This window comes from Oculina patagonica, chromosome 7 (assembly GCF_052425735.1).
Source record: "Oculina patagonica isolate OP01 chromosome 7, crgOcupat, whole genome shotgun sequence".
NCBI classification, from domain to species: Eukaryota; Metazoa; Cnidaria; class Anthozoa; order Scleractinia; family Oculinidae; genus Oculina; species Oculina patagonica.
In genome coordinates this window covers 120,653-146,588 of record NC_135764.1, presented here as the reverse complement: position 1 = coordinate 146,588, position 25,936 = coordinate 120,653, and the positions used below count along the sequence as shown (strand labels likewise).

General features: G+C 37.4%; 2 protein-coding genes and 2 long non-coding RNA genes across 4 annotated transcripts in view; 2 read left to right on the top strand and 2 right to left on the bottom strand.

Moving 5' to 3' along the window:
• Window positions 1-4,886: 4,886 nt before the first annotated feature.
• LOC144659919 (uncharacterized) lies at window positions 4,887-5,872 on the top strand. The gene is made up of 2 exons (XR_013571991.1): window positions 4,887-4,999; window positions 5,669-5,872. It is a non-coding gene; the product is annotated as an uncharacterized LOC144659919 (long non-coding RNA).
• Window positions 5,873-7,265: 1,393 nt separating this feature from the next.
• On the top strand, window positions 7,266-14,831 carry LOC144659918 (uncharacterized). Its single transcript, XR_013571990.1, has 3 exons — window positions 7,266-7,472; window positions 14,425-14,484; window positions 14,657-14,831. It is a non-coding gene; the product is annotated as an uncharacterized LOC144659918 (long non-coding RNA).
• Window positions 7,275-25,936, bottom strand: part of LOC144659910 (major facilitator superfamily domain-containing protein 6-like) — an 87,380-nt gene continuing 68,718 nt past the window's right edge. The window contains exon 4 of the transcript XR_013571989.1: window positions 7,275-7,290. The gene's annotated coding sequence lies outside the window, so the exon portion shown is untranslated. The remainder of the gene's footprint in view (window positions 7,291-25,936) is intronic.
• LOC144659917 (uncharacterized) lies at window positions 9,475-13,195 on the bottom strand. The gene is made up of 8 exons (XM_078520444.1): window positions 12,945-13,195; window positions 12,651-12,749; window positions 12,278-12,433; window positions 11,908-11,992; window positions 11,281-11,432; window positions 10,777-10,850; window positions 10,259-10,376; window positions 9,475-10,097 (listed from the first exon to the last, which is right to left on the bottom strand). Exons 1-8 carry the CDS (start codon window positions 12,988-12,990, stop codon window positions 9,703-9,705), a joined length of 1,125 nt encoding a protein of 374 aa, XP_078376570.1. The 5' UTR covers window positions 12,991-13,195; the 3' UTR covers window positions 9,475-9,702.

Below are 25,936 nucleotides of genomic sequence, written 5' to 3'. Positions count from 1 at the left end.
CCAGCTCCTACCATCAGAGCAAGAGGGCTGCAAGAGAGGGAGCTACGGATGCAAAGACCAACTCCTGATAAACAAGATGATTCTGGAAGACTGGAAGACCAAGAAAAAGAACCTATCCACAGCCTGGATAGACTATAAGAAAGCCTTTGATAGTGTGCCTCACACGTGCATAATAAAGTGCATGGAAATCTATAAGATCTGCCCTGTGACTGTCAACTTTATTGCAGAAAGCATGAAATGTTGGAAGACAACTTTACACCGCAACCACGTTGAAGGGTCAATAACATCAAGGCCTATCAATATCAAAAGTGAAGTCTTTTAAGGAGACTCTCTCTCCATTCCTATATATTCTGTCTTGCCCTCGCTCCACTGAGCTCATTACTAAAGGCAACCACTTATGGTTATGAAGCCCAGGATAAATGACAGTCAGTCACCTTTTCTACTTGGACGACCTATGCAAAAAGTGACAGCCAGCAAACCGGCCTACTCAATATTGTAAAGACATTCAGCAATAAAAAAAACATCAAGATGGAATTCGGGCTGGACAAATGTGCTAAAGCTACATTCAAAAGAGGAAAGCTGACAGAAACTTTCGATCTACTACTTGGCACTGACACCTGTATCAAGGAACTAGATCAAGATAGAGAACAAATACAAATACCTTGGCGTGGATGAAGGTGATGGTATACAGCACGCCAAGATAAAAGAAAAAGCGAGGAAGGAATACTACCGCAGAGTAAGGATGGTCCTAAAAACGGAGCTCAATGCTGCCAATAGATTTGAGGCAATCAACACCTTAGCTTTAGCTATCCCAGTGGTGACTTACAGTTTTAACATAATCGACTGGAAGATGAGTGAAATCAAGAGGTTAGACACAAAAACAAGAAAACTACTCACCCTATCAAAAATTCATCACAGAAACGCAGATGTAGACAGACTCTATCTCCCAAGAAATGCTGGTGGTAGCAGACTTATTCAATTAGAAGCCTCTTACAAAACAACCACGATAGGGCTCGATACATACCTAAAGAACACAGATGATGCCTTAATCGAACTAGTGCAAGAACATGATGGCAGAAAGAAATTGTACTCTATAGCAGAAATTGTACTCTACAGCAGAGCATTTCAAACAAGAACTAGACCTAACAATCCCAGACAAACAAGCAGATGAAACAACCACCAAATATGCAAAGAGAACCAAACAAATGGCACGAAATAAGACCCAAGAAAAATTAACAAAGCAGTGGGAGGACAAAGCCCTCCATGGAAGATACCCAAAGAGAATAAATGAAGCAGATGTTGATCACCACAAAACCAACCAGTGACTGAAAAGCAGTGGACTGAAGGCAGAAACAGAAGGATTCATAATAGCAGTCCAAGACCAAAGCCTAGCTACCAGATCATACCACACCAGCATTATCAAAGACGGTACTAGCCCCCTATGCAGGATGTGTAACAAATACGACGAAACAATCAACCGTATCGTGTCTGGGTGTCCTGAACTTGCGAAAACAGAATATACCCACCGACACGACAAAGCAGCCGCGTGTATACATTGGAAAGTCTGTCGCAACTATAATATAAAGACATCAGAAAAGTGGTATGACCATGAACCGGAAACAGTTATAGAAAAGGAGGATGTCACGATATTATGGGACATGCCCATACACACAGACAGGAAAATAACAGCCAACAGACCAGATATAGTGATTAAAGACCACAAAACGAAAACCTGTAAAAATTTATTGACAAGGCAGTACCATCAGACAGAAACACATCCGTGAAAGTCACTGAAGAACTATCCAAATATAAGGACTTGGAAATCGAAACAAACCGAATGTGGGGAATGAGAACGGAACGATGCCAGTTAGCATTGGAGCACTTGGAGCTATCAAAAAGGGACTAGAGAGTTATGTTGGAAGAATCCCCGGCCAAATAAGCATCAGTGAACTACAGAAGACAAGAACATTGAGAAGCTTGAGAAGCTTAAAATCGGGCGCTTTGCCTTGAAAGGCAGGGTTCAGTACAGCAGAAACCACGAAGCAGTTACTTAAGTAGCACTCAGTCCGACTGTGTTTGTGTAAGTCACAGGGCTTGCATGAGCTGTATTAGTGTGCATAATATAATATCTAGAACGTTGTCGAGATTGCATTATTACTTAATGACATGATGGTTTCAATTTATAAATGTATTTCACACAATACAAATAAACGATTGAAGTAGACGACTAGAAAATGTAAAGTTTTAAGACTTAGCAAAGTGCAGTGTATTGGTAATACTGTAAGGTGCGGTTTCACCTGAAGGTCGTGTGCTTTTCGGTATTTTCCAGGCATTGCACTTTGATGGGACAGTACTACAACTGTTTACCGGGGAACTACTATTGTCAAGAAAATGATCACAACTTGTTGATGAATGATTGAACATTTGTTTCATACCATTACTGTAATAGCAATTGATGAAGGCTTTTAGTCCTGAACTAAGGACTGGGAAATACTGAAACCCATTATCAGCCACCTTAAACGGAAATATCTTGTTGGTGTTTTAAGGAATCCAAGGAAACTTCACTCATCCCATGTATCTATGTATTGCGGTATTTTGTAATTTTTTGAGTGATTTTTGGGGATGTTTGGCAGGTGATAGTTTTTTTAAAAGAATTAGTAAAATTTAGACAACTAAGAAATATTGAAAATTTAATGTGAATTTAACATTGGAATTTGAAGTTAGAAATTGGCAGACGGACACCAAACAGTCCCGTGACATCCTGGAGTGTTTTTGCATGGGGGTCAACTGTGTGATGATGTTTCCATTTTTTTCTTCAATCCCCACTGATAAAGAACTGTTGTTGGTGTTATGTTGGTGTTATCACATGTCAAGCCTTTAACAAGGTATGAAAGAACACAAGGATTTAAATTATTCTGGTGCTCAATTTTTGCGTAACTAAAATTAATGTTACTCAAATTCCTGATGGATTCTGTCTTAAACTGTTACGAGCTTAGTATTTCCAAATTATTGCATGTCAATGTAAGGCAAGACAAGACATGCCTTGGTTCTTATGTAATTCTCTTAAAAACATATAAGATATTGACTATAATTTTGTCTGTGCTATGGCAATTCACAGTGGGGTGGTCTTGATGTGTCTTTAACTTGTGGACTGGACTGGACTAGTAAAACGCGGACTAGTAAAACGCGGACTAGTAAAACGCGGACTTGTAAAACGCCTCTAGACACTTCCTTGGCCACAATCATCTTACGGCTGTCTTCAATACATAATGTCTCAAAAAAACAGTAACCTCAGAAAAAAGTCAGAAGCAAATAAGGTCGAAATACCGAATTTGAACATATAACGGCAAATGTTCTAATGTCACGAACGTAGGAGTCGTGTAGGCCCGTCACCTTTATTTACCACATACTGCCCCCAAATTAAAACAGTACCCTCAGAAAGAAGTCAGAAGCAAATAAGGTCGAAAGACCGAATTTAAACATTTAACGGCAAATATTCTAATGTCACGAACGTAGGAGTCGTGTAGGCCCGTCACCTTTATTTACGATTGACTGTTGATTTCTGGACGGGCCCCGTTCTACCTCGTGCGAGCAATACAAACGACTGCACTCAACAGACGTCAAGTAGTGGAAAGAAAGAAATATATGCACACAACTCATAGCATCAATCCCGTTGTTTTAGTAGGGGTTTGCAGAACGAACATGTGCTATACTGCAAAAACATCTCCACGCTAAAACAGACCATAGAGTGCTCAAAAAAGCTAGAAATATGCCGTCGAAGAAACACACAAGAGCTTCAAACACAAATTGTTTCGCTCGCTAAACCGTTTAGTTTTATCCGATTTACAAGCCCTCGTTTTACAAGTCCGCGTTTTACTAGTCCGCGTTTTACACGTCCGCGTTTTACTAGTCTGCGTTTTACTAGTCCGCCTTTTACAAGTCCGCGTTTTACCTGAGTCCGCGTTTTACTAGTCCGCGTTTTACAAGTCCGCGTTTTACTAGTCCGCGTTATACTTGTCCGCGTTTTACAAGTCCGCGTTTTACTAGTCCGCGTTTTACTAGTCCAGTCCAGTCCTCGAAATACAGTATGCCAAAACTCCCCGCCCTCTAAAGATAAGTCCTTGACGGTTCTTGTCGTTTTTCGGTGCCTATTCATCTTCGGCATCTTTCTCATCCACCTCTCGTTCTGTCCTGTGTCTGTCATCACACGAAAGAAAAGCTGATTCTCAAGAAATCTGCCACAAAAGGAAATTGACAAAAACAATATGAAAACCATATATCGAAAGTTTCTTATTCTAAAATTTTATCATACGTCTTAATTCAGAGCTACAAAGAAGTTCCTCCTTTTGAGTTATTGATACTGTTCTTACAGTACCTCTTTCCACTAGCGAAATTTTACAAAATTCCTTCGCGGCGAAAAGGTAGCGCGAATCCAGAACAGACTCCAATCGAGAGTGGGTTAATTCTAGATTACTATTAATTAACTATTACAACATTCATTTTTAGGCGAGGACGTAGTCTCGAGCCTAATGTTATCATGTTAGTATAAAGCGATTTTGGATTCTTCGTGTTAAGATGTGATGATTCGAACCGAAGAGGACTGGTAACTAAGACCATGGTTTGAGATTTGTTGGCGTCCGCCATCTTAGAGTGTTCGGTCGAGCATTAGCCTGCGTGGCCGGCGTTCCTTCGCGCTCTCTCCTCGCACCTCACGCTCGAACTCCCCTTCTCCTTCCCTTTTAAACGCCGGCCACGCAGGCTAGTCGAGCATGTGAGAATTTTTCGCAGCCAGAAGCCTTGACTCGATTAGTAGCTGATATTTTTTTCGCTCACTTACAAACTTTTTGTGATATCAAAGTACACAAAAACGTTATCGACACACCTATAAGTCGAGGGACTAAACTATTTGTGATTTGAACTACTGCCTGGCGACATTGTAACCTGAGCTTTAACTGAAGACGAGAAGTGCAGAAGACGTTCTGGGACAACTGCAGCTGAGGTGAGCTATCTAAAGTTTATTTTGCTTGAACTTTATTGAATACCGTAGTGTTGGAATAACATAATTGTCAAAGTATTTATTGAATCGAAATAACGATTTTAAAAGTGAAATATCTGCCAGATGTTGTTATATTTAATTTGCTATTAAAAATTTATAGATCAGAAAGCTCATTCGCGATCCCTTCTGTCGACAGAACGTTTTCACTCTTACTACTAGGTCAGATTTCAACATTGATTTTAATAGTGGTGTACAAAGCAGCAGTAAATCTATATTAACAAATGATTGTAAAATATGGATACAAACAAACTTATTTCAGGCTTTACCACTGGTCACCACTGATAACAGAACTACAATTGATCATATATTTATACAAATCTAAATAAATCAAGAGTCCAAACTGGTGTTCTAGAGACACACCTCAGTGCCCTTAAGCTGTGTGGTTAACAACCAAAAAAGAGTATATACATTTATTTTTGTAGGCTATGATAACTAGTAAATGATTTAAGAAAGATATAATGTACATGTAGAAAGATGTGTTTCAGAAAAAAGAAAAATTTTAGTGAATTAAGTAACTACTTATGTTGCATTAAATTGTTGAAGTTAATCAGTCTTGGTGTCTAAACAAATATGTGTTTCAACTATTGATTCTTTCTTTCATTATGTTTACAGAACAGAAAAAAAACAACAACAACAGAAAACATCCAAGATACAGTTTTCAAAGAATCCACTGATTGCTGTGCTTTGTCCTAATTGCTTCAATATGTTTAATCTGCACTTTGTCAAGAAGCACCATGAATGTGTGAATGTAGCTATTGCATTGGAGCTGGTTATTGGCCTCTATTCTGCCTCTATGCAATATGTACATAATAAAAAGCCCAATCCTCACTATGAATGGCAGATATATTTTAAGCAAAACACAGCGAAAACCATGTAGCAATAACACCAAAGTTAAAAAACGGTGTAAAACATCTCTGGATTTACTACTGAAAGACCCTCAATACAAATTCATCACTGGCAAACCACTGTATCATCTCTACTTCCTAGTCTCCACTTGTACTGTATCAAAATTTTGGACTTATTGGACTTGCTTGCATCACAGATTGTACAGATAGTGCAAACAACTATCAGCCCCATTTAAATTTAACAAGAGTCAATCAAGATATTATATCAACTTTTCTTCCTGGAAATTTGTACTTCCTTGCACTGTGTTTTACCTGTAAATGATATTAAGTGTTTGGACCTACTGGACAAAGGGTACGTTACAGATTGTACAGTCAGTGTTACTGCAAGACAATATTTTTATGCCAAACTCGTGGAAGTTTCCTTGCTGTCTAGTACAGTTACAAAATATGTTGCATTCCATTGTCAAAAGTCGTGATAAAGGACATCATATTAGAATTGTACAAATTAAATTGCCAATTTTGTGATCAAAGCAGCTTATTATTTGCCTTTTATTAATTAACGTTGGTTACAAACTAACCATACCTTGGAATGCACAACTAAAAACACCACTGGAAAACAACGTGCTGTATTTTAAAATTCTATTTACCTGACAAACCCATTTTCCCTCCTTTATAGCAAATGACTCAGTGTCTCAACTTTCGACTTAGAGCGAGGAGCCCAAAAAGGTGACCACTTTTAATGTATTCATATTCTTTCTTGCAGGTTTTATCCAATCAGAAGCTCGTCACAGCTTCTCATTGGAAAACGGCTACATGAAAGAATGTGAATTAATTAAAAGTGGTCACAAATGTGGGCTCCTTGCTGTAAATCACACTTTAATCAACGATATCAATTTCGGCGTTCAATTACTTGGATATCTTTTGGACTCACAATTTACTCAATAGACATTTTTGGCTTTGACAGTGTAAATTGCCATTTCAAACCACATGATGCTGCCCAGAGAACTTGTTTTTTTTTAAAACAAGTAAAAAAAACTAAAACTATCTGAATACCAAGAGCATTTGTTTGAATTTGAAAGAAGTGATTCTCAAGAGTGATGCCACATAGTCTGAAAAGGGACAACAAACAAACAAAGCCCAAAAGGCCTATTCTCAGTTCTTTGTCTGGAATTTTTAACATACTGACTTGCTTAACTGGAACGTCCTCGCCTTAGTATGCATTGCATACCGGTTATTAAAATAGTTTCCCAAGCCGACTAAGCTAACTAAACGTCGAGTGTATCTTTCAGTAAACAAAACATGCCGTTATGACGCCGGAAATCCAGCTCACGCATACTATACCCCGTGACTCACGCAAACCTCCGACTTACGTGCTACTACAGTCACAACCTCGTCCCCAGGGCCTTCTCGGTAAATGGCAGTCGTTACGAGATGACCCTGGCCAAGGCTGATATAACGGCATCGCAGAGTGGTCTATTCTAACCTCAATCCTGATTGGTTCATGTAATCCAAAACAAATATGGCGGAGGGGTCGATTTTTCTTGGAATTTAAGCCATTTACAGCTGGAAAGGTAAGTCTTTTCCAATATATTTATAATTCTCAAGATTCAAATAATTCGGTAGAAGTAGAAGCGTTAAATTCACTTCATTGCGAACTTTTCGCTTTGCTGTTTTGACTGTTTTAGGGACCAGTCATTATTTATGTAGATGGGGGGGAGGGAAAAAAAGAAGGGGGGGTCAAGGCTATTTCAGAGTGGCAAGAGGGGGGGCTAAAATTTTTTATAAAGAAGTTTAGGGGGGATCAGCAGTTTGAGGTGGGTAAAACAGTTAAATAGAAGAGTGCAAACACTATAAGTGAAACAGTGACGCTAAATTGTACAATTTTATGCTATTTCTATTGTTTTCTTTTGTTTAAACTCCACTAATTATGCACAACTTTTATAGTGATTTGTATTTTACAGAAATACTGTTTGCACTCTAAACTCCATTGTTATCTCAAATTTTAGTTAAATATTAAAAGAATCCAGACCTATCTGCTTTAATATCTGGTTTGACTGAAATTATTTCTTTTTACAAAATGATTATCACTGCAATAGCCCAAGAAGTAATAAAACATGATATAACAACAAGAAAGTAGTTCTTTTACACTTTAGGAAAATCATTGGAAAAGATTATATTTTGCATGGTTATTACATTTGTGTTCACCATGAGAGCATAATTTGTAAAAACTATCACTTTTCCAAAGTTGAGGAGTTAATAATTGAGGTATGTTTACTATACACATAACTCGTCCAAAATTTGCCCTATTGCTGGAAGGGTATCCATAGCAAAGAAGCCTTGGCTGACTAAGTGTTGATCCAGCCTTTGTGCATCAGAACAAGTGTGCAATTAAGATTGTATGTAACATGCATTTAATAATTACTTAAGGCATATAAAGAAGATATGAGGTGAGGGGGGGGGGGTCATAACGTAAATATTGAATAAAGAAGGGGGGGTCACTTGCTACTTACATGGCCTGGAGGGGGGGCCTTACAGAAATTTTGACCTTTCCAACATATTTTTCCCTCCCCCCCCTCTACATAAATAATGACCGGTCCCTTATAACTTAATATTCCTGCCGAAAGTAGAACCTAGTACTGTCGGAAAGTAACATTCAAGATGAAAGAGTCATTTCGACACCGGGCTGCAGCTATGTAGACCCTATGTACGAGATGCAAATCTAAAACGTAAAGGAATTTCTGCCCGTCGTAGACATAGTTGGACCTAAAGTGCTCGTGTTCTTTTTCGGAGGAAATTCGATTTCAATTTGTCGCGTTCGAACACATATCATCACCCATTCACTGTCTGCATTCTTCCGAATATGATATTGGTGCTTTCTAAGGGTCTGTTCTCCACAGGAAAAAAATCCATTTTCCAACATTGGAAGTTAATTGGTTAATTACTGTAATATCATTGGTACATCATTGGTAAACCCAAATGGTATTCCAATATTGGTAAATGGTTATATCTTCCAATATTGGTAAATAACATATGATATTCCAATATTGGATTACAAGTTTCCAATATTGGACCACCATATTTCCCAACATTGGTAAAGTCATCTCCAATATTGGAGAATGATATACTCCAACATTGGACAAAATGTTTCCAATATTGGAGTATGATATATTCCAACATTGGACAGTATGTTTCCAATATTGGATAATTTAGCTCTCCAACATTGGACAATATGTTTCCAATATTGGAGTATGATATATTCCAACATTGGACAGTATGTTTCCAATATTGGATAATTGAGCTCTCCAACATTGGATAAAATGTTTCCAATATTGGAAAATAAAACTCTCCAGCATTGGACAATATGTCTCCAATATTGGATAACATCACTCTCCAACAATGAATGATATGTTTCCAACATTGGATAACAATATATTCCAACATTGCATTGAAATTGAAGGGTCAAGTCAAAAACTATGCAAAGTGGGCATACACGCTTTGCCCACTTAGCATAGTTTTCAACTTGACCCTTCAATTGTAATCATAACACCAGGCAATCATAACAGAACTCTGAAGTTTACATGAATACAACTTTTTATTCAATTCATATAACCAGAACAGCATGATTGCTCTATGTACTAATTACAGTCACCTCTTGGCTTTTTTGGGTGGAAATTATCAGTAATAATGTCAACAAACAGCAAAACTGTCCAAAAATTAACGGACATGAACAACATGATAGCTGTACATGTATATATATGTACCAAAAATAAAGCTATTTCTAATATATTGCTACTGTATCAACTAAATTATTTGACTGGACACCTGGCTGCATGGGGGGCTGTCATTGTCAGCAACATCTGAAACAGGAGAATTCCTGGTTTCATCAGAAATAAGAGAATTAATATCTGTCAATACCTTAACTTGACTTTTTTCAAGTTTCTTATAATTGACGTCCCCTTCTATGTCAACATGGCCTTTAGTGATAAGGGCCTTTGCTAGAGGAACTACCAACTGGTACTTCCCAATGCTCCTACATTTAACTTTTAGCACCTTTCCCAGAGGATAAAAGTGCTTCTTTACGGTTAGGAAATGTATGGAAAGAGCATCAAAGGCTTTTAGCACAACAACTTCAGCTGAATGAGCAGAAATATCATCAATGTCACTGCTTGGAGTTGGAGAGTTGTCCTCTTCATCATCTAGAAAATAATAATTGAAAATACATATGGTCAACGACAATCTAGCAGAAATACTAGTAATTATATTATACATCTGTATTTTCAGAACCACTCATAAGGCATCGAGGCACCATAATTTGGCTGCAGATACTAAATAATAACGATAGGATATTATGACAAACCTTCAGTTGGTGAACTTAAGCTGCCTGTGCTTGATGAGTAAGGTGACAATGTAGAGTCTGTATCTGAACCTTTTGGTGAAAATGATCTTTTCGCACGTTTTGCAGGTTTGTGAGTGGCCTAGGAAATGCAAACAATAATTATTGGCTATAAATCAAAGCACATACAAGTGTATTCTGTTTTGGGCTAAAGGACAAGTCAGGGTTCTCATTTAAAGTTTTTGAATAGACAGCAAGAAGGTGGATGTATCTATGAGTCGGCACAAAAAAGTCTGCTGCTGGCACTTAATGAGAACCATGACCGACACTTCTTTCATGGAGGGGGATGGATCCCCTTGAATCATAAAGTTGACAACACTTCATTTTTCATGGATTTCTGGAACTCGAGCTTATTTGTACTGTACAACATAGAACTGATTCATTGAGCATTGCATAAAAATGAGCTTTGCAAATGTATAGGTGAATAAAAAAGTGTCTCTTTTTTATTATCAGTAAATATAAATTTGTTAGTGTTACATTACCTCATAGTCGTAGCCATCCTCAATCTTCCTATTTTTTTCGTGAAACCATTGCAGTAAATGACTCTTGATAGCATCTGTGAAAGACACATTTTTGTTTTAAGTAATTAATCGAAAACAGGCTTATCTTTCACACAATCACACTGAAAATTTGTTCAACAGCCTCTTCTTGTTATTAGTTTGAAAGGAACATGCAATATTAAATTAATACATTTCACACTTTTTCACATTGTGTTGTTCCAGAAAATATCCAAGCTCCCCCCATGGAGTTTTTCATTTTTTTGCTTTTATCTCCCCACCCCTCTGGGAAATTCCAGTTTAGCTTAATTCTTCCCTTTAAATGTTTTGGCTTTTGAGACCCCCCTCCCCAACAGATCAATTGATTGATCGATCAGTCAGTCAGTCAGTCAGTCAGTTAGTCAATCAATCAATCAATCAATAAAAACAACAACATTTAACTGACTGCTGCACTAATGTGTGATTGGACATTAACACTGTAAAACTCACCTCTGCCAAATCCTATTTCTGGGATGGAGCACATTGGCTCCATGCGTGTGATTAATTCTTCCATCTTCAGCCTGGTAGTTGCATCTCCTTTGATGTGGATTTTTGAATTTCCTGGCCAAAGTTGTCTGGCTTCCTGGTTAATAATAGAGATCCTAAAGAAAAAGAAAGGATTGTGATTGCTTTAATAAAACTAGGTAGTAAAGCATGAAGTGCAAACTATGTATTATTGCTTACTGCAATTCTTTGTTGATGGACAAGTTCAGTGATAATACTGATAAGTTTTATAATTGCCAATGAATAAAAATATTGTTAACAGTAGCTGTTGTTTTGTTGCGCTCATACCTGTCATTAGTAGCCGGCAACCGACTATTATGAACGGTAACTGCCGTGAAGATAGCTGGCTACTCAAAGTTTGAAAATGACTAAAAGACAACAGCTAGGGCATGCTATCTTGAGTATTTGACCATTTACCTTCCTTGTGTAGCTGGCTGCTTCAAAGCTTAATGACAGCCCTCGGTTGCTACCGTTATTAGCTAACTTTAAATAAATTGAAATTCAAGGTTTGGCAATCTGAGGACAAATTATGTCAACTATGACACAAAGGTACGAAATTTTCAAAGGACTTACTTTTCCAGATAACATGCTTTTTCATTTGGTTTCCAAGTTGACCTGTCTGCCTTAGTTATTTTCTTTTTCCACACCTGTCCAGTAACTAATTTAAGATAAGTATAAACATTAGATTTTTCTTTGATCTACATGACCAGCAACTATTGGCTGGCTAAATTGGTTATTAAAAATCTGAAAAAGAAATCAAACACACACAAAAAATAGCATGATAAAGTAAGGTTTTTAGGGGGGAATAACCGTATTTGCCTCGAAGACTTCAACAAATTCAAGGTGCATTAAATAAAGCTGTCAGATGACTGAAACATAAATTTATAAACAATAACTTAAAAGGCCATTTTCTCTTTTCTTCTACAAAAAAAATAACAATTACCTTCTGATTTGCTGGATGCTTTCTTTTCAGATTGTAGACATGTGAGCTCTTTAATTTTTTCGAATATTTCCAATCTCTTGCCCATAGGGTTAATTCCAATATCTTTCAAGTCTGCTTTTTCTAGGCAATAAAGTGACTTTCCAGTTATGTTCTCAGCTGTTAAGGTAATAAAAGAACAGGGTGAGTCTAGAAAGCAAAACTGACTGGGATGGATTTACAGTATGCAACACACCGAGAACATATTTTTCAGCTTGCATAAAGAAAGATATAAGTTAAACGTAAAAACGAATGTCTGTTAAATCCATGAAGTCTTTTTAATTAGTACATACATGTACATAAAAGGAAGAAAAGGATTAAAAGAATGGATACAAACCTTTAAACACGACTGCCTCCTGATGAAATCCTTCCTTTGTCAGCCAGGAATGCACATCTTCTGTTGACCAACCTTGAACATCCTTGCTAAGACTACATTCTAAACAGTCATTGAAAGAAAAGAAGGGAACGGCTAACCCGGCTAATAGAAATTAAAACTTTAACAAATTTGAAAAATTTAGTTTGTAAAACAAAAAAACACCAAGCTTTGAAATACAAAAACTAAACAGAAAATGACCATGGCGCGAAATCTTGAATTTCACGTTCCGGGTGCCGATGGATTGAAATACATTACCTTCTGACAGTTCAGCGCTGATATCCTCTTCAGCTCTTTCAGACATCTTTTTGATACTCTTACATGTAATTCTACTAGCTCTTTTCCAATTGAAAAATATACTTCTTCCTTCCGTTCGATCAACACCTTTCGATTTGCAGAGCGAGGAAAGAAACGGCGGGAAAAGGCGTCAAAGGGCCTGGGAGGACTCTGGGTACATGAAACACGCATGATCCGCATAAATTACCGCTGACAGTCTGACAAACTGTTGTTATTATGCTTTTTTGGTTTGAACACTTCGAAGGATTTGGCTTACCGGTAATTTCGCTTAATTTATGTTAACGTTCGTTATCCTTGTGACCTTGTTGTTGCCAAAGCAATGTATGGCGTCGTCCACAAAACCAGCAAACTTGTGTAGATGTTTGGATAGTGATGAAGCGCGGAACATCTCGTCGTCGGGAAAGGCGCATGTTCACTGCTTATGTCTTCTATGTAAAGGCAAAGCTGTCTATCCCATGACGGCATGGAGGCATACCCAAAGGGCAAATAGAGCTAGAACGGAAACTTTGGATAACCAGTTGCTCGTTCCATCCACCTCCTCATCAGAGAAATCGGATACATGTGATGTTGTATTTCAGGCATCATATTCTTTCTGCGAATCTCCCAGCGATTTACCATCAGCATTGGCTGGAAGACATTATGAAAGTGACGAAAATGAGTTTGAAAACGAATCTACTACGTCTGATCATGAGATACCTAGTGATGAAGAAAGTTCCATGAGTCTGTCATCAGATGACAATGCTGCATGTAACAGTGATGACAGTTCAAATGGTGAGGAACACAATGATTCCAACCGAGATGAAGGAGGAGAGGAAGACCTGGAGCAGTTCCTTTATGACACTGTGCTTCGGCTGGTAGAAATAAAAGGCCAAGCAGGATTTTCCCAGAGTATCTTTGAGGATCTTGTGAACATTTTGTTCCAATAATACTACAATGATATTCCAATCATAACCAGCTCAATGGTATAGCAAAATATACCTTGGTATATCATTGTGCAATCTTTGGTGACGGAAGATATGTCTTCCAATAATTTCACAGTATAATCCAACATTGGAAAATTGTGAATATTTTATTCCAATAATACCACAATGAAGTTCCAATCATAACCAGTTCAATAGCATAGCTTGGTATATCATTGTGCAATCTTTGGTAACTGAAGACATGTCTTCCAATGTTTTCACGGTATTATCCAACATTGGAAGACCAAATGTGTTCTGTTCCAATTAAACTCCAATAATATTCCAACTGTCACATCATGAGGAAAAAGCATTTTTCCCTTTGTTGGAACCTTATTGGACTTTTATTGGTTCAATACAATTTACCAATGATTATCCAATGTTGGAAGGTTATAACTCAAATTTTCCAATGATTTACCATATTGGAAAATGTATTTTTTTCCTGTGCTCATTATGAATTTATTTATACCACTCCTTTTTTGTAGGTCCTTATACAAGTGGTGGACGTGTTTTAAATCATGCTCAAGTAGTGCTGGAGAAAATAGGTGACCAAAGGAGATAAATTAAGCGTGTTAATAAGAGATCTATTAAAATATTAATTAATTAATGTGAAGGATAAAAAAACTTTGGTCAATTTAATTTCTTTAAAAAATTAAAGTTGTATCGTGTACTGTTCTCAGAATTTGTTGTCTCAGACTTGCTTGCTTTCCCTTTTAGTTACCTCATGATCAGTAAAGGCTGATTGCAAACATGACAGACAGAGTATATTGAAATTTAAAAACAATTTGTAACAAAATATTTCTGATGAAACTTGAGGTATTTGAAAATGTGATCAAACACTTAAATGAGACTAAAAAAGAGAACAATCAGGAAAATAAAACTACAAAATATGTTCTTTGTGAGGTCATTTACCTATCTCACTGTCATAGTTTTGATTTGTCTTAAGGTTCCCTAAATGGATATTTTATAAGGAAAACCTTATCAGTGTACTGTTTTAACGTGGCTCATTGCACATCAAAACCTGAAAGCATTGTACTGTGGAAATGTTTGGGAAGTCATGTGTCACTTGGATGATGAAGCCCAGCCCTGTTTGCCCCAGCAGGGGTACTTAGGGTTTCAAGTGACGGGGATGATAGAAGGATTTTTTTGGGTTTGACAGTTTCGGTTCAGGGATTTTTTTGGGTAGTAAAAATTTGTAAGTATTTTTTTTTAATAAAAATAAGGGAATTTTTGGGTATTAAATACGAACTAAAGATGTGTGGTAGTGCTTTGGCTGCATAGTTCTGCAAATAAAGTACAAACTAAAGTACTTTTCTGTTGATTTTTGGGGGTTAATTTTTGGTCCAGGGATTTTTTTGGGCTTCTGTGGGAAGCCCTAGGGATTTTTTTGGGTCTTGATTTTTGCGCTCATTCGATCATCCCCGTCACTTGAAATCCTGAGTACCCCCTGGGCTGTTTGCAGCCTTTAAAGCCTATGCTAGATAAGATGCAAAACATTTCTTCCTTTCACAAGATTTGCTATTTTCCAAAAACTTTGCTGTGGCAGTGCATTGCTTTAACAGTTCATGCTTTTTTTAATTTCAAGTATTATTTTCTAATCTTTTTCATGCCAGCAATAGCTACTTAAGGCCAAAATGGCTCTGATTTCTTTACCCTATCCCAGACAAAATTGGTTAAAACCCCTCCTCCACATACAGCAATACGCGCCTATGTAGAGCTTCAAATTAGATATTATGTACCACCTTCACTCTCTTGTGATAAAACAGGCAGCATTTTTTTGAAACTAACAGAACATGATCATCATAAAATTAATATTTACAAGGCTGAAAAGTGATTAAAGTCCACAGATGCCATCTACGCAAAAATCCATTTCACTCTCTTGAGTGATTAATTATTTGCACAGCACAATCTTTTTACAAGTATGGGATCACTGGAGGCCAAATGATCCAACAATGGCATTCAGAACTAACAAGTCTATTCTTATGTTTTAGAGCTCTTTTCATGGGGATAAACAGTGTCTGTGTGGACAGTCTCACAAATTTTAAAGATGACTGTTTTGAGTCAAAACAATTTTTTTGCTCCTGTTTAAAGAGTGTAGCTGGGGGTTGAGGCATGGGGCGCCCTTGACATCCCTCTGTGAGACAATTTAAGAAGCGAGCGTAAATTGTTTTTAGGTATTTTAAAACAGGAATTTTCTACACAATGCCATTTTGGAATTTATGACATCAATGTATTGCCCATTTGTTTCATGCAAAGAATGCATGCTTCCTAACAATACAGTGGAAACACACTGATGTCAAAAAGTCCGAAATGGCAACATGTGGGAAATGTAAAAGTGATCATCTTTTAGCATTTTGTATTCTGATAAAATGTTAAATCATCCTTCTCCTGTAAAATTTGTGATTTAGACATCATTTCAAGCAACACAACATTAACTAGCCTGCCATATGTGGTCACAGGTGTAATCCCAAGTTCTACACCCTGTTTAAGTCTATTATGTGCATAACTATGTGCATAACATCTTTGAAATGAAAGTGTCAATATTTTAAACTGCTGTGGTAAAAAAGTTAAAACTAATTCCAGAAGATTACAGTTATGTGGGTTCACCTGTTTTGATGTACAAAATAGCCACTCAAGTGGATGTAAATATCTCAAAATTTCAGTTAGAACTTCACCTCATGTAAAAGTTTGTAAAACAAAGTGAAATTGGCCTCAACTAAGGTAAGCTTCAAACATGTATAAATTTGAGTTTAAGCTTTCAGGGGGAGCGATTGCAGAATACCCGGTGTTCGGGACAATTCACAGAATCTTTTCAACACGCAGTTGTAAACTCAACGCTTTAATTGCGATGCTCGTTGTACCAATGTACAAACATCTCCACGGCTTGACAACTTAATCGACACGCTGACTTGTTACGCCTACGGTAAAAAACTGAACAAAACAAACCTAATTTTACAATACATTCGGAATATAAGAAAAAACGGGAACTATGAAATCAAAACTTACATGTTCTGTGCGGTTTAGGTGGTAACAAGAGCTCTTAGAGCTTAAAACTGCGCTGGTCTCGTGAGCACTTTAGGGGAGCCATATGGGGGGAAGAAAAAATGCACCCCCCCCCCCATCCCGTTTACCTGCGTCGAACAATGTTGCGGCTGACAAACAAGATGATAAGAAAACACCTTGCGTGACATTTCATGGTTGACTAGTTCCATCCGAAATAATATATTTTTCTTATATGCTAATTCCCACGATCCTGATCCGTGAAACCAAAAAAATCTTTTAAATCAGCATCCAGCGTTGTATTGAATTCCCGTTTAAAGATTGAATAACTCGCTCCGAATATTGGAGCAAATAATTAAATCAAATTTGAGAAGAACACTAGAGCTGCTTTTTGCTGAATGGGAATTCCCCGGAGAATTAATTTACCAATGACGTAAATCTTGCAAGTCAGGACATGTTTGTCTCAGTGGTTTTCCTTAAGATTTCAGAAATCCTCTAGATTACACAGCTCCAAAAATACGTAAAGCTAAAAGTCGAACATTTTACACTTAACATGCTAGGTTAGTTTCCATTTGTAGCAGTTAAGCTTTCAGAGCATTGCGTGATTCTTGCCGATCGGTGCCTTGAGAAAGTAAGCTAAAGTAGAAACTCGCTAACGCCAGCACATTCCAGGACACAGACGTAATGTAAACAAATGTAAATTCTTGCCCGCTAAAGCGAATTTTTCTTTTAAAGCATCAAATTTTAGTATTTTCTTTGATTCAAACGCTTCAAAATACTTCACACTGATTTTTTTAAGTAAAGACCAAAGGATTCGCAAAGATTTCAAAGGTGGCTGGATAGCTTTGAAAAATTACGTGACTCTAGGTCTAGCCGATCGAAAGTGAAACTTGTTATGTCAGCACATTCTTTTCCACCAACGTAAATATGGTATTTATTCATAGATTCTGGACCGCGAAATTATATTTCTCTTTGAAAGCGTGGAAATTTAGTATTTTCCATGAACCAAACGCTTGAAAGATTAATGGATTCGCAAAGATTTGAAAGGTAGCTGCTGATAATAGCTTTGAAAAATTACGTGACTCGAGGTCTAGCCGATCGAAAGTGAAACTTTTCATGTCAGCACATTCTTTAACACCAACGTAATGGTATTTATTCACAGATTCTGGCCCGCTGAAATATATTTTTCTTTCGATGCATGAAAATTTAGAATTTTGTTTGAATAAAACGCTTCAAAATCGGACATCTCACGCTAAACATGCTTATTAAGACCAAAGCATTTGAAAATTTCCCATTAGTAAGTGTTTTCTAGCTTTTAAACCTTGCGTGACCCCAGCCTGGCCGAGCGGGGGCATCAGTCTGGTCACTGAGAAAAAACAAGAAGCTCTTAGAGCTTAAAACTGCGCTAGTCACGTGACCACCCTAGGGGAGTCATGTGGGGGGAATAAAAAATGACTCCCCCCCCATCCCCTTTACCCGCGTCACGTCAAAAACTGTCGCGACTGACAAACAAAATGGTAAGAAAACACCTTGTGTGACATTTCATGGTTGACTAGTTCCATCCGCAATTAATTATTTTTCTTATATGCTAATGCTGGCCAAATTTAATTTCCACGATCCTGATCCGTGAAACCAAAAAATCTTTTAAATCAGCATCCAGTGTTGTATCGAATTTCCGTTTAAAGATTGAATAACTCACTCCGAAAATGGAATATTGAAGCAAATAATCAAATCAAATTTGAGAAGAACACTAGAGATGTTTTCAGCTGAATGGGAATTCCCCGGGGAACTAGTTTTATCAGTGAAGTAAGCCTTACATGTTTGTCTCAGTGGTTTTTCCTTCAGATTTCAGAAATCTTCTAGATGACACAGCTTCAAAAACACATAACGCTAAAAAGTCGAACATTTCACACTTAACATGCTAGTTTAAGACCAAAGGATTTGTTTAGTTCCCATTTGTAGCAGATTTAAAGCTTTCAAAACATTGCGTGATTCTTGCCTATCGTCATCAAAGCCTTGTGAAAGTGAAACTTGCCAACGCCAGCACATTCCAGGACACAAACGTAATGTAAATAAATGTAAGTTCTTGCCCGCTAAAGCTTATTTTTCTTTTAAAGCATGAAATTTTAGTATTTTCTTTGATTCTAACGCTTCAAAATACTTCTTGCTGAATTTCTGAAGTAAAGACCAAAGGATTCGCAAAGATTTGAAAGGTAGCTGATAATAGCTTTAAAAAATTACGTGACTCGTGGTCTAGCCGATCGAAAGTGAAACTTGTCATGTCAGCACATTCTTTTACACCAACGTAATTGTATTTATTCACAGATTCTGTCCCGCTGAATTATATTTCTTTTTGAAAGCGTGGAAATTTAGAATTTTGTTTGAATAAAACGCATCAAAATCGGACATCTCACGCTAAACATGCTTATTAAGACCAAAGCATTTGAAAATTTCCCATTAGTAAGTGTTTTCTAGCTTTTAAACCTTGCGTGACCCCAGCCTGGCCGAGCGGGGGCATCAGTCTGGTCACTGAGAAAAAAAAAAAAAAAAAAAAAAAGGACGTGCAGAGCAAGAACTGCGCAGCGCAGTTAAAAAAAAAAAAAAAAAAGGACGTGCAGAGCAAGAACTGCGCAGCGCAGTTAAAAACTGTATCAAAAAACAACACTGTCGAGCAATCCGCCCGACACGAAACTCTTTCCATCACAAAACCATGTGCGATCGAGTCACGTGACTCGATCCAGTCCGAGCAACTTGTGCACAGTTAATAACGGACCTAAATCAATTTCCGGTTATTAATTTCGGCCGCTAGTCGGCCTCAACACCCGGTCACTTCATTTACATGTGTCCGAATGCTTTAAAGAATGAGGCACAACACAACAGGCACTTTGTTATTCAATGAGATGCAAAAGAGTGGCCGGGTATATGGCCATAATATGGATATGGATATTTCATAATTTCAGTTACAACTTCACCTTATGTAAAAGTTTGTAGAACAGAGTGAACTTGGTCATATAAAAGCGAAAATGTATGAGTTTAGTTAAAGCTTTTAGGGTCAAGGTTATGTGTATCACTGTAATAAGTTAGAATGAATTATAAAGCAGAAAAATTTGCCACCGAAATCGATTGATATGTTGATCATACATTTGTAGGGTATTAAGCACACATTTTGCCTCTTTACCTATAAGCAGCTAAGTTTTAGTTTCTCTTGCACTCAATCAAAATACAGAAAGTAAATATATTAAGACTTCAATAACAGTACATAGACTACATAAGCTTACAGACTGTGTAACATTTAATTTTTTTACTTTCCGTACCTTCCCGATTCTCATACCTCACGGTCTACATTCGAACACCTGGCGAAAATAACAGGGTTTTCAAAACAAGCGGGCAGCCGCCGGAGTTCCACCAGCTACTTGATTTTTGTCACCAGTTTAATGGTCGTAGCAATCAGCTTGTAAGAAACAAGCTTGGCTTGTCACAGTCGCCTACTCTTCCAGTTGCTGACGCCTACTTCAACATTTTGAAATCCCTGAAATAATATCTATGCTTTACGAAGTAATCACTGCCTCCTGCATGAAGTTTACGCCCTCAAACGCCGTCGAAGAGTCAATTCGAATTCAAACTGGACCGCCATTTTGTTTTGGCTTCTCTGAAAAGTCACGTGACAAAAATCTCCAAGATTTTTGGAGATTTTGTACCACGTGACCCAGCCTTTGCCAGGGTCTTCTCTCGACGAGCCGCCATTTTGAAAACTCGTCGCCGAGAAGGCCCTGGGGACGAGGTTGCTACAGTCATTCCTTTCTAAACATTTTTTTTGACCACCACCGTACCTTTCTACCCAAAAAACTCATGAAACCACCCGGTTTTAACCTGTTTTAACCTTTCAAAAATTAGAGCGTTCGAAACTAAATAAGATCTGTAATCACAAACAACATACAGCCGTTTACCAGCACTCTTTAAAACTCCTGAAACCCTTCAAAATCAGGCAAAATAAATCTTTGAAATAACCTTTATCAATGTTTCTTATTTTTTATTCAGTTCTATAAAATGCCTTTCATACACTACTGTCAAACAAAAATTTCAATTTCCTCAAAGTTTCAAGACAAAAGAATAACAAATATTTCGTGCACAATGTAATTTGATTAAGCCAATATTATCACGTCTAAAAATACTTCAAGCAATTCAGTGAAAACCCGTTTTTTTTCGTATCAACGAAAACCACTTTCGAATAATCAATACATGAAAATAACAATAAGATCAAAAGGAAGAAAGGAACCTTTCTAATTATTTGAAGACTTTCAAAGCCGTGATATTATGCATCCAATCCGCGATAAAATTTAATTACAACAAAATCCAAGTTCTCATTTTGAATTCCATTTTTTTCAGTTGATACCTTTATCCAACTTGTGAAAAATTCCATTCAAGTTCCTATTAATACTGTACATTCCCAATGTTTTGCTCGGGTCTTCAGAAGCGTCTTACTAACCAAATCTAAAATAATTCCAAAACATGCTGTACAAACATTCTACTCTTTGTGACAAACGACTTGACGACCAATTGTTCAGAAATGAAAATCGACACAGTTCTTGCTAAATAAAAAAAAAGTTTTACGGCGGAGTCAGGCTCAAAAAATATACCGCAAGATCACACCCCCATTCATAGTCAGAAACCAGCAAACCATCTAGTTTGCTAAAAAAAACACTGCGTGACATTAATGACGTTACCTTTTTCATTTACAAAAATAACTTTAACTTGTCAAAGTAAGTGCAATTTCACAATGGTAACCTGAGTATCAGGCCTTCCTAAGGGGAGGGGGGAAAAACGATAGACTGATTCATGTGCTTTAAGTATCTTGAGTTTGATCGTTCAATTCGGATATAGAAAGCTCACACGTCGAGTTTACGCGGAGGTAGGTGAATTTGCATTCCCGAAAAATTTGTTTGTTTACGGCTCCTTAAAATTCATGGATGTAGTTAAATTCGTATTTTATCCAAAAGCCCCCACCATACGAGCTAATTTTTGGCATGTGAAACGTAGAATAATTCAGCTTTCTGCTTTAGTTAACTTTTCGTTGAACCGTTGTATTTTTTGGTCTTAATTTACTTCGAAATTTTTTCTTGCGACGTTTGCGTATTTGCCAGTTCTCGGCCACCCTGCTCGCTATCACAGCTTAGCACTTGGTTTTTAATATAATTTCATCTGCTGCTGCCAGAATGAAAGAAATAAATGTTTTAAAAATAAAGTTCAATCTTATCTCTAAGTTTTGAGCTGACTCTTGTCTTGTCTATTATTTCTACAACACCTAAATCTTTCAAGACCTTTTCACTGCAAAATAAACCATCTAAATGCACGGGTCACACAATGCGGTTTTGCCAGAACCTGCACATAGGCAACTAGGCGCGTTAAAATCCTTCTTTTCTAAAGTAAAACAAAGCCTCATAAAAATAATTTGGGATCGATATAACATAAATAGGTTTACAGAGTGATTTTATGACTGTGAAAATTAATTGAGCATTTTTTACAGATAATTACGCACAAGCTTTTTAGTGGCCGAGAACTGGGCCAAGGTGGCCGAGAACTGGGCCCACAAATGGAGCTCTTATTTTTATTATTGCTCGGGCAAATTAATTTTTGACCGGTCGATAGCTTTACACCAAAAAGCTGAATAATGTAGCTAGCTCTGGGAGAAATTTCAAGTTCCTGCGGTTCTTCTGAGGTAAGAAATACAAGTTTACGTCAAAAGTGGCCGAGAACTGGGCCCCATACTGTACTTTGCCCATGGATGTAGTTAAATTCGTATTTTATCCAAAAGCCCCCACCATACGAGCTAATTTTTGGCATGTGAAACGTAGAATAATTCAGCTTTCTGCTTTAGTTAACTTTTCGTTGAACCGTTGTATTTTTTGGTCTTAATTTACTTCGAAATTTTTTCTTGCGACGTTTGCGTATTTGCCAGTTCTCGGCCACCCTGCTCGCTATCACAGCTTAGCACTTGGTTTTTAATATAATTTCATCTGCTGCTGCCAGAATGAAAGAAATAAATGTTTTAAAAATAAAGTTCAATCTTATCTCTAAGTTTTGAGCTGACTCTTGTCTTGTCTATTATTTCTACAACACCTAAATCTTTCAAGACCTTTTCACTGCAAAATAAACCATCTAAATGCACGGGTCACACAATGCGGTTTTGCCAGAACCTGCACATAGGCAACTAGGCGCGTTAAAATCCTTCTTTTCTAAAGTAAAACAAAGCCTCATAAAAATAATTTGGGATCGATATAACATAAATAGGTTTACAGAGTGATTTTATGACTGTGAAAATTAATTGAGCATTTTTTTTACAGATAATTACGCACAAGCTTTTTCAGTGGCCAAGAACTGGGCCAAGGTGGCCGAGAACTGGGCCCACAAATGGAGCTTTTATTTTTATTATTGCTCGGGCAAATTAATTTTTGACCGGTCGATAGCTTTACACCAAAAAGCTGAATAATGTAGCTAGCTCTGGGAGAAATTTCAAGTTCCTGCGGTTCTTCTGAGGTAAGAAATACAAGTTTACGTCAAAAGTGGCCGAGAACTGGGCCCCATACTGTACTTTGCCCCGTAAGCTTTTTTCTCTGTCCTTCCGCCGAAGCAAAAAAACACAACCTGATTACACATTAACCCAAAAGTCGACCAAGTGTGCCTGCAACGATTTCCTGTCAAAACTAAAATGAAAACCATTGCGGTATGCGTCACCCGTAGCGGTTTTGTAGCAACCCCAAGCTATCCCCGTCTTTTTGGCCGCGCCAGGAGACTACGCTCTAGGACGACCAAAGGGTAAACTATAAATCGGCCACGCCCGATTAATAACCTTGCTGGGTACAGGACACATTTTGAGGAGGGTGCTATCAAGCTAAAAGCTGGCTACCCCTTAGTGCCCCAGGACCATGGTTTGGTCTCAGCCCTAAGGATTCTACGCAAACATTACGTGTTTTTGATGTTAACTGAAATTATCTCATGAGAAAAACTTGTAGAAAAACAAATTTTGTATATTCTCTCTTTTTTTTAGCCAGATACACCTGATGATGATGATAATAATAATAATAATAATAATAATAACAATAATATAAAAATAATAATAATAATAATAATAATAATAATAATAATAACATTTCTACATGGTGGCGATACATTTACCAATTTCTTAAACTATATCCAAAATACAACAGATTGTTTAGAAATAGATGTTTAGTGGAGCAAAGTGGGTAGAACGGTAGTAAGACAAAAGATTAGAAATATACGGAGGAGCGGTATTATGAGCAGTTTATGGGCAACTGTGTCAGGCTAGAGGAAAGTTCTTGAAATGTGAGCCACCATATTGGCGACTTGTCAAAGTGTTATCTGTGTAATCTACACCAAGACAATACTTATTAAACGGCTATGGGCTATATTGGACTTAGATAAGTTCACCCTTGCACTAATTTTCTTTTCTAACACGATTGTTACGCTCAACAGTTAATCGTAAAGTAGGTACGTATGTAGATGAAAAAAGGATTTTTCCTTAAGTGGTGACAAAAAATGACACAGTAGCAAGTGACAAAAGACTTATCAAAGAAAAAAAACGCGTCTCTTGTATTGTTCACCGATTGAATGATAAAAAATGCATCCGACACGCATGGAAGAACTGATCCCCATTGTCCTTTCCTGTCTTATTTCACAATCCTGCATACGTTCTGTTCAATGAGCTTCTATAAATAGCTACTAACTAGTGTGTCAGGTCAAGGATTAAGAAACTTGTGATATCATCTTTTATAGAGATATTTGTACTTACAACCGCAGAAAGAAGTAGTTGGAACTCTTACCCAAAGACAATAAAAATGCGGGTACTTAATGCTTACACTTTATCAGTGTCACGTGTAATCAGTTTTGAGGTCCGCTCTTTCAATGTTTATCCCTTCATTGATAAGGATTGTCTGCAATCTACTATACCATAGCCACTCGAACAACCAGCAAATTAAAAAGTTGGAGGAAGTACCAGAATCAATGTTTTTGGTTAGGGGGGGGGGGGGGGTGGCTCAAGTTCATTTTTTATTATTGACGAGTAATAAAGTAAGTACAACTGACTCTGTACCCCCCCCCCCCAGTCCGAGACAAAAATTTCTTGATAACAACTTTAACTCATTAGTGTTTTACTGTTTATTTGTCACATAATTTGAAATCGTTTCATGTATAGATGTGGAATAATACTTAGCAACTATGAAAATTTGAATTTGAAGATAGTGAAGGGGGTTTTAGCTGATGAGATCGAAAGGAAGTCGTGATTGGTAGTGACCTGGGTACAAGGTTGCTCTTTTATGGGTGAAGTAAGCTTTGCACTGTTTCTAATAGAGAACAACGCTGGCCTAGTTTCCAAAATAAATAACACAATGCTTTTTTGTAGATTTGTACAAACAACTAATGACTAAAGAATAATAGACAAAACAAAACTCTCTGCCAACCCACTGACCCAAAATAATGTCCAGAAAAATCTTTTAAGTGTACCTTGAACCTCCTCTTTCAAAACGATTTCCCGTCCGTTTAAGGCAGAATTCGGCTGCAGTCGCTGCCAAACCAGGAACAAAGGTAAGCCATGCTCATGCAGTTCGCAAATCAAGTGAAGCACGAATGACAAGCTTTTATTCTGTAACAGAAAACGTGACTCTTCTGGGACCTTCTGGAGACTCTGCTAGCAGTGAAGACGAGCGTCACGTTCATCCAAGCTGGTCACGTGTACATATTCTTCACAGTAAGTTCCTTTGTGATCCATTACTTGCAATGTCAACGAAGAAATAGACTTTAATCATGATGGAACGGAATTAGAGAATATCTTTAAAATTCTCTCAGGTTAACTTATTTTATGCCTACAATTGTCAATACTGGCCAAAATATTCTATCACGTATACGTTTGTAACCGGACGGGCGGTCTTACGGTACGCCCACGTCAAGGTGACAGCCCTTTTTAAACGGTTTCCTGTTCGGTGT

Coding starts and splice junctions, on each gene's coding strand:
- LOC144659917 (XM_078520444.1), bottom strand. CDS start 12,990: ATGTCTGAAAGAGCTGAAGAGGATATCAGCGCTGAACTGTCAGAAG. Junction 11,993..12,277: donor AGCATCCAGCAAATCAGAAG/GTAATTGTTATT, acceptor ATCTTAAATTAG/TTACTGGACAGGTGTGGAAA. Junction 11,433..11,907: donor AAAGCATGTTATCTGGAAAA/GTAAGTCCTTTG, acceptor CTTTTTCTTTAG/GATCTCTATTATTAACCAGG.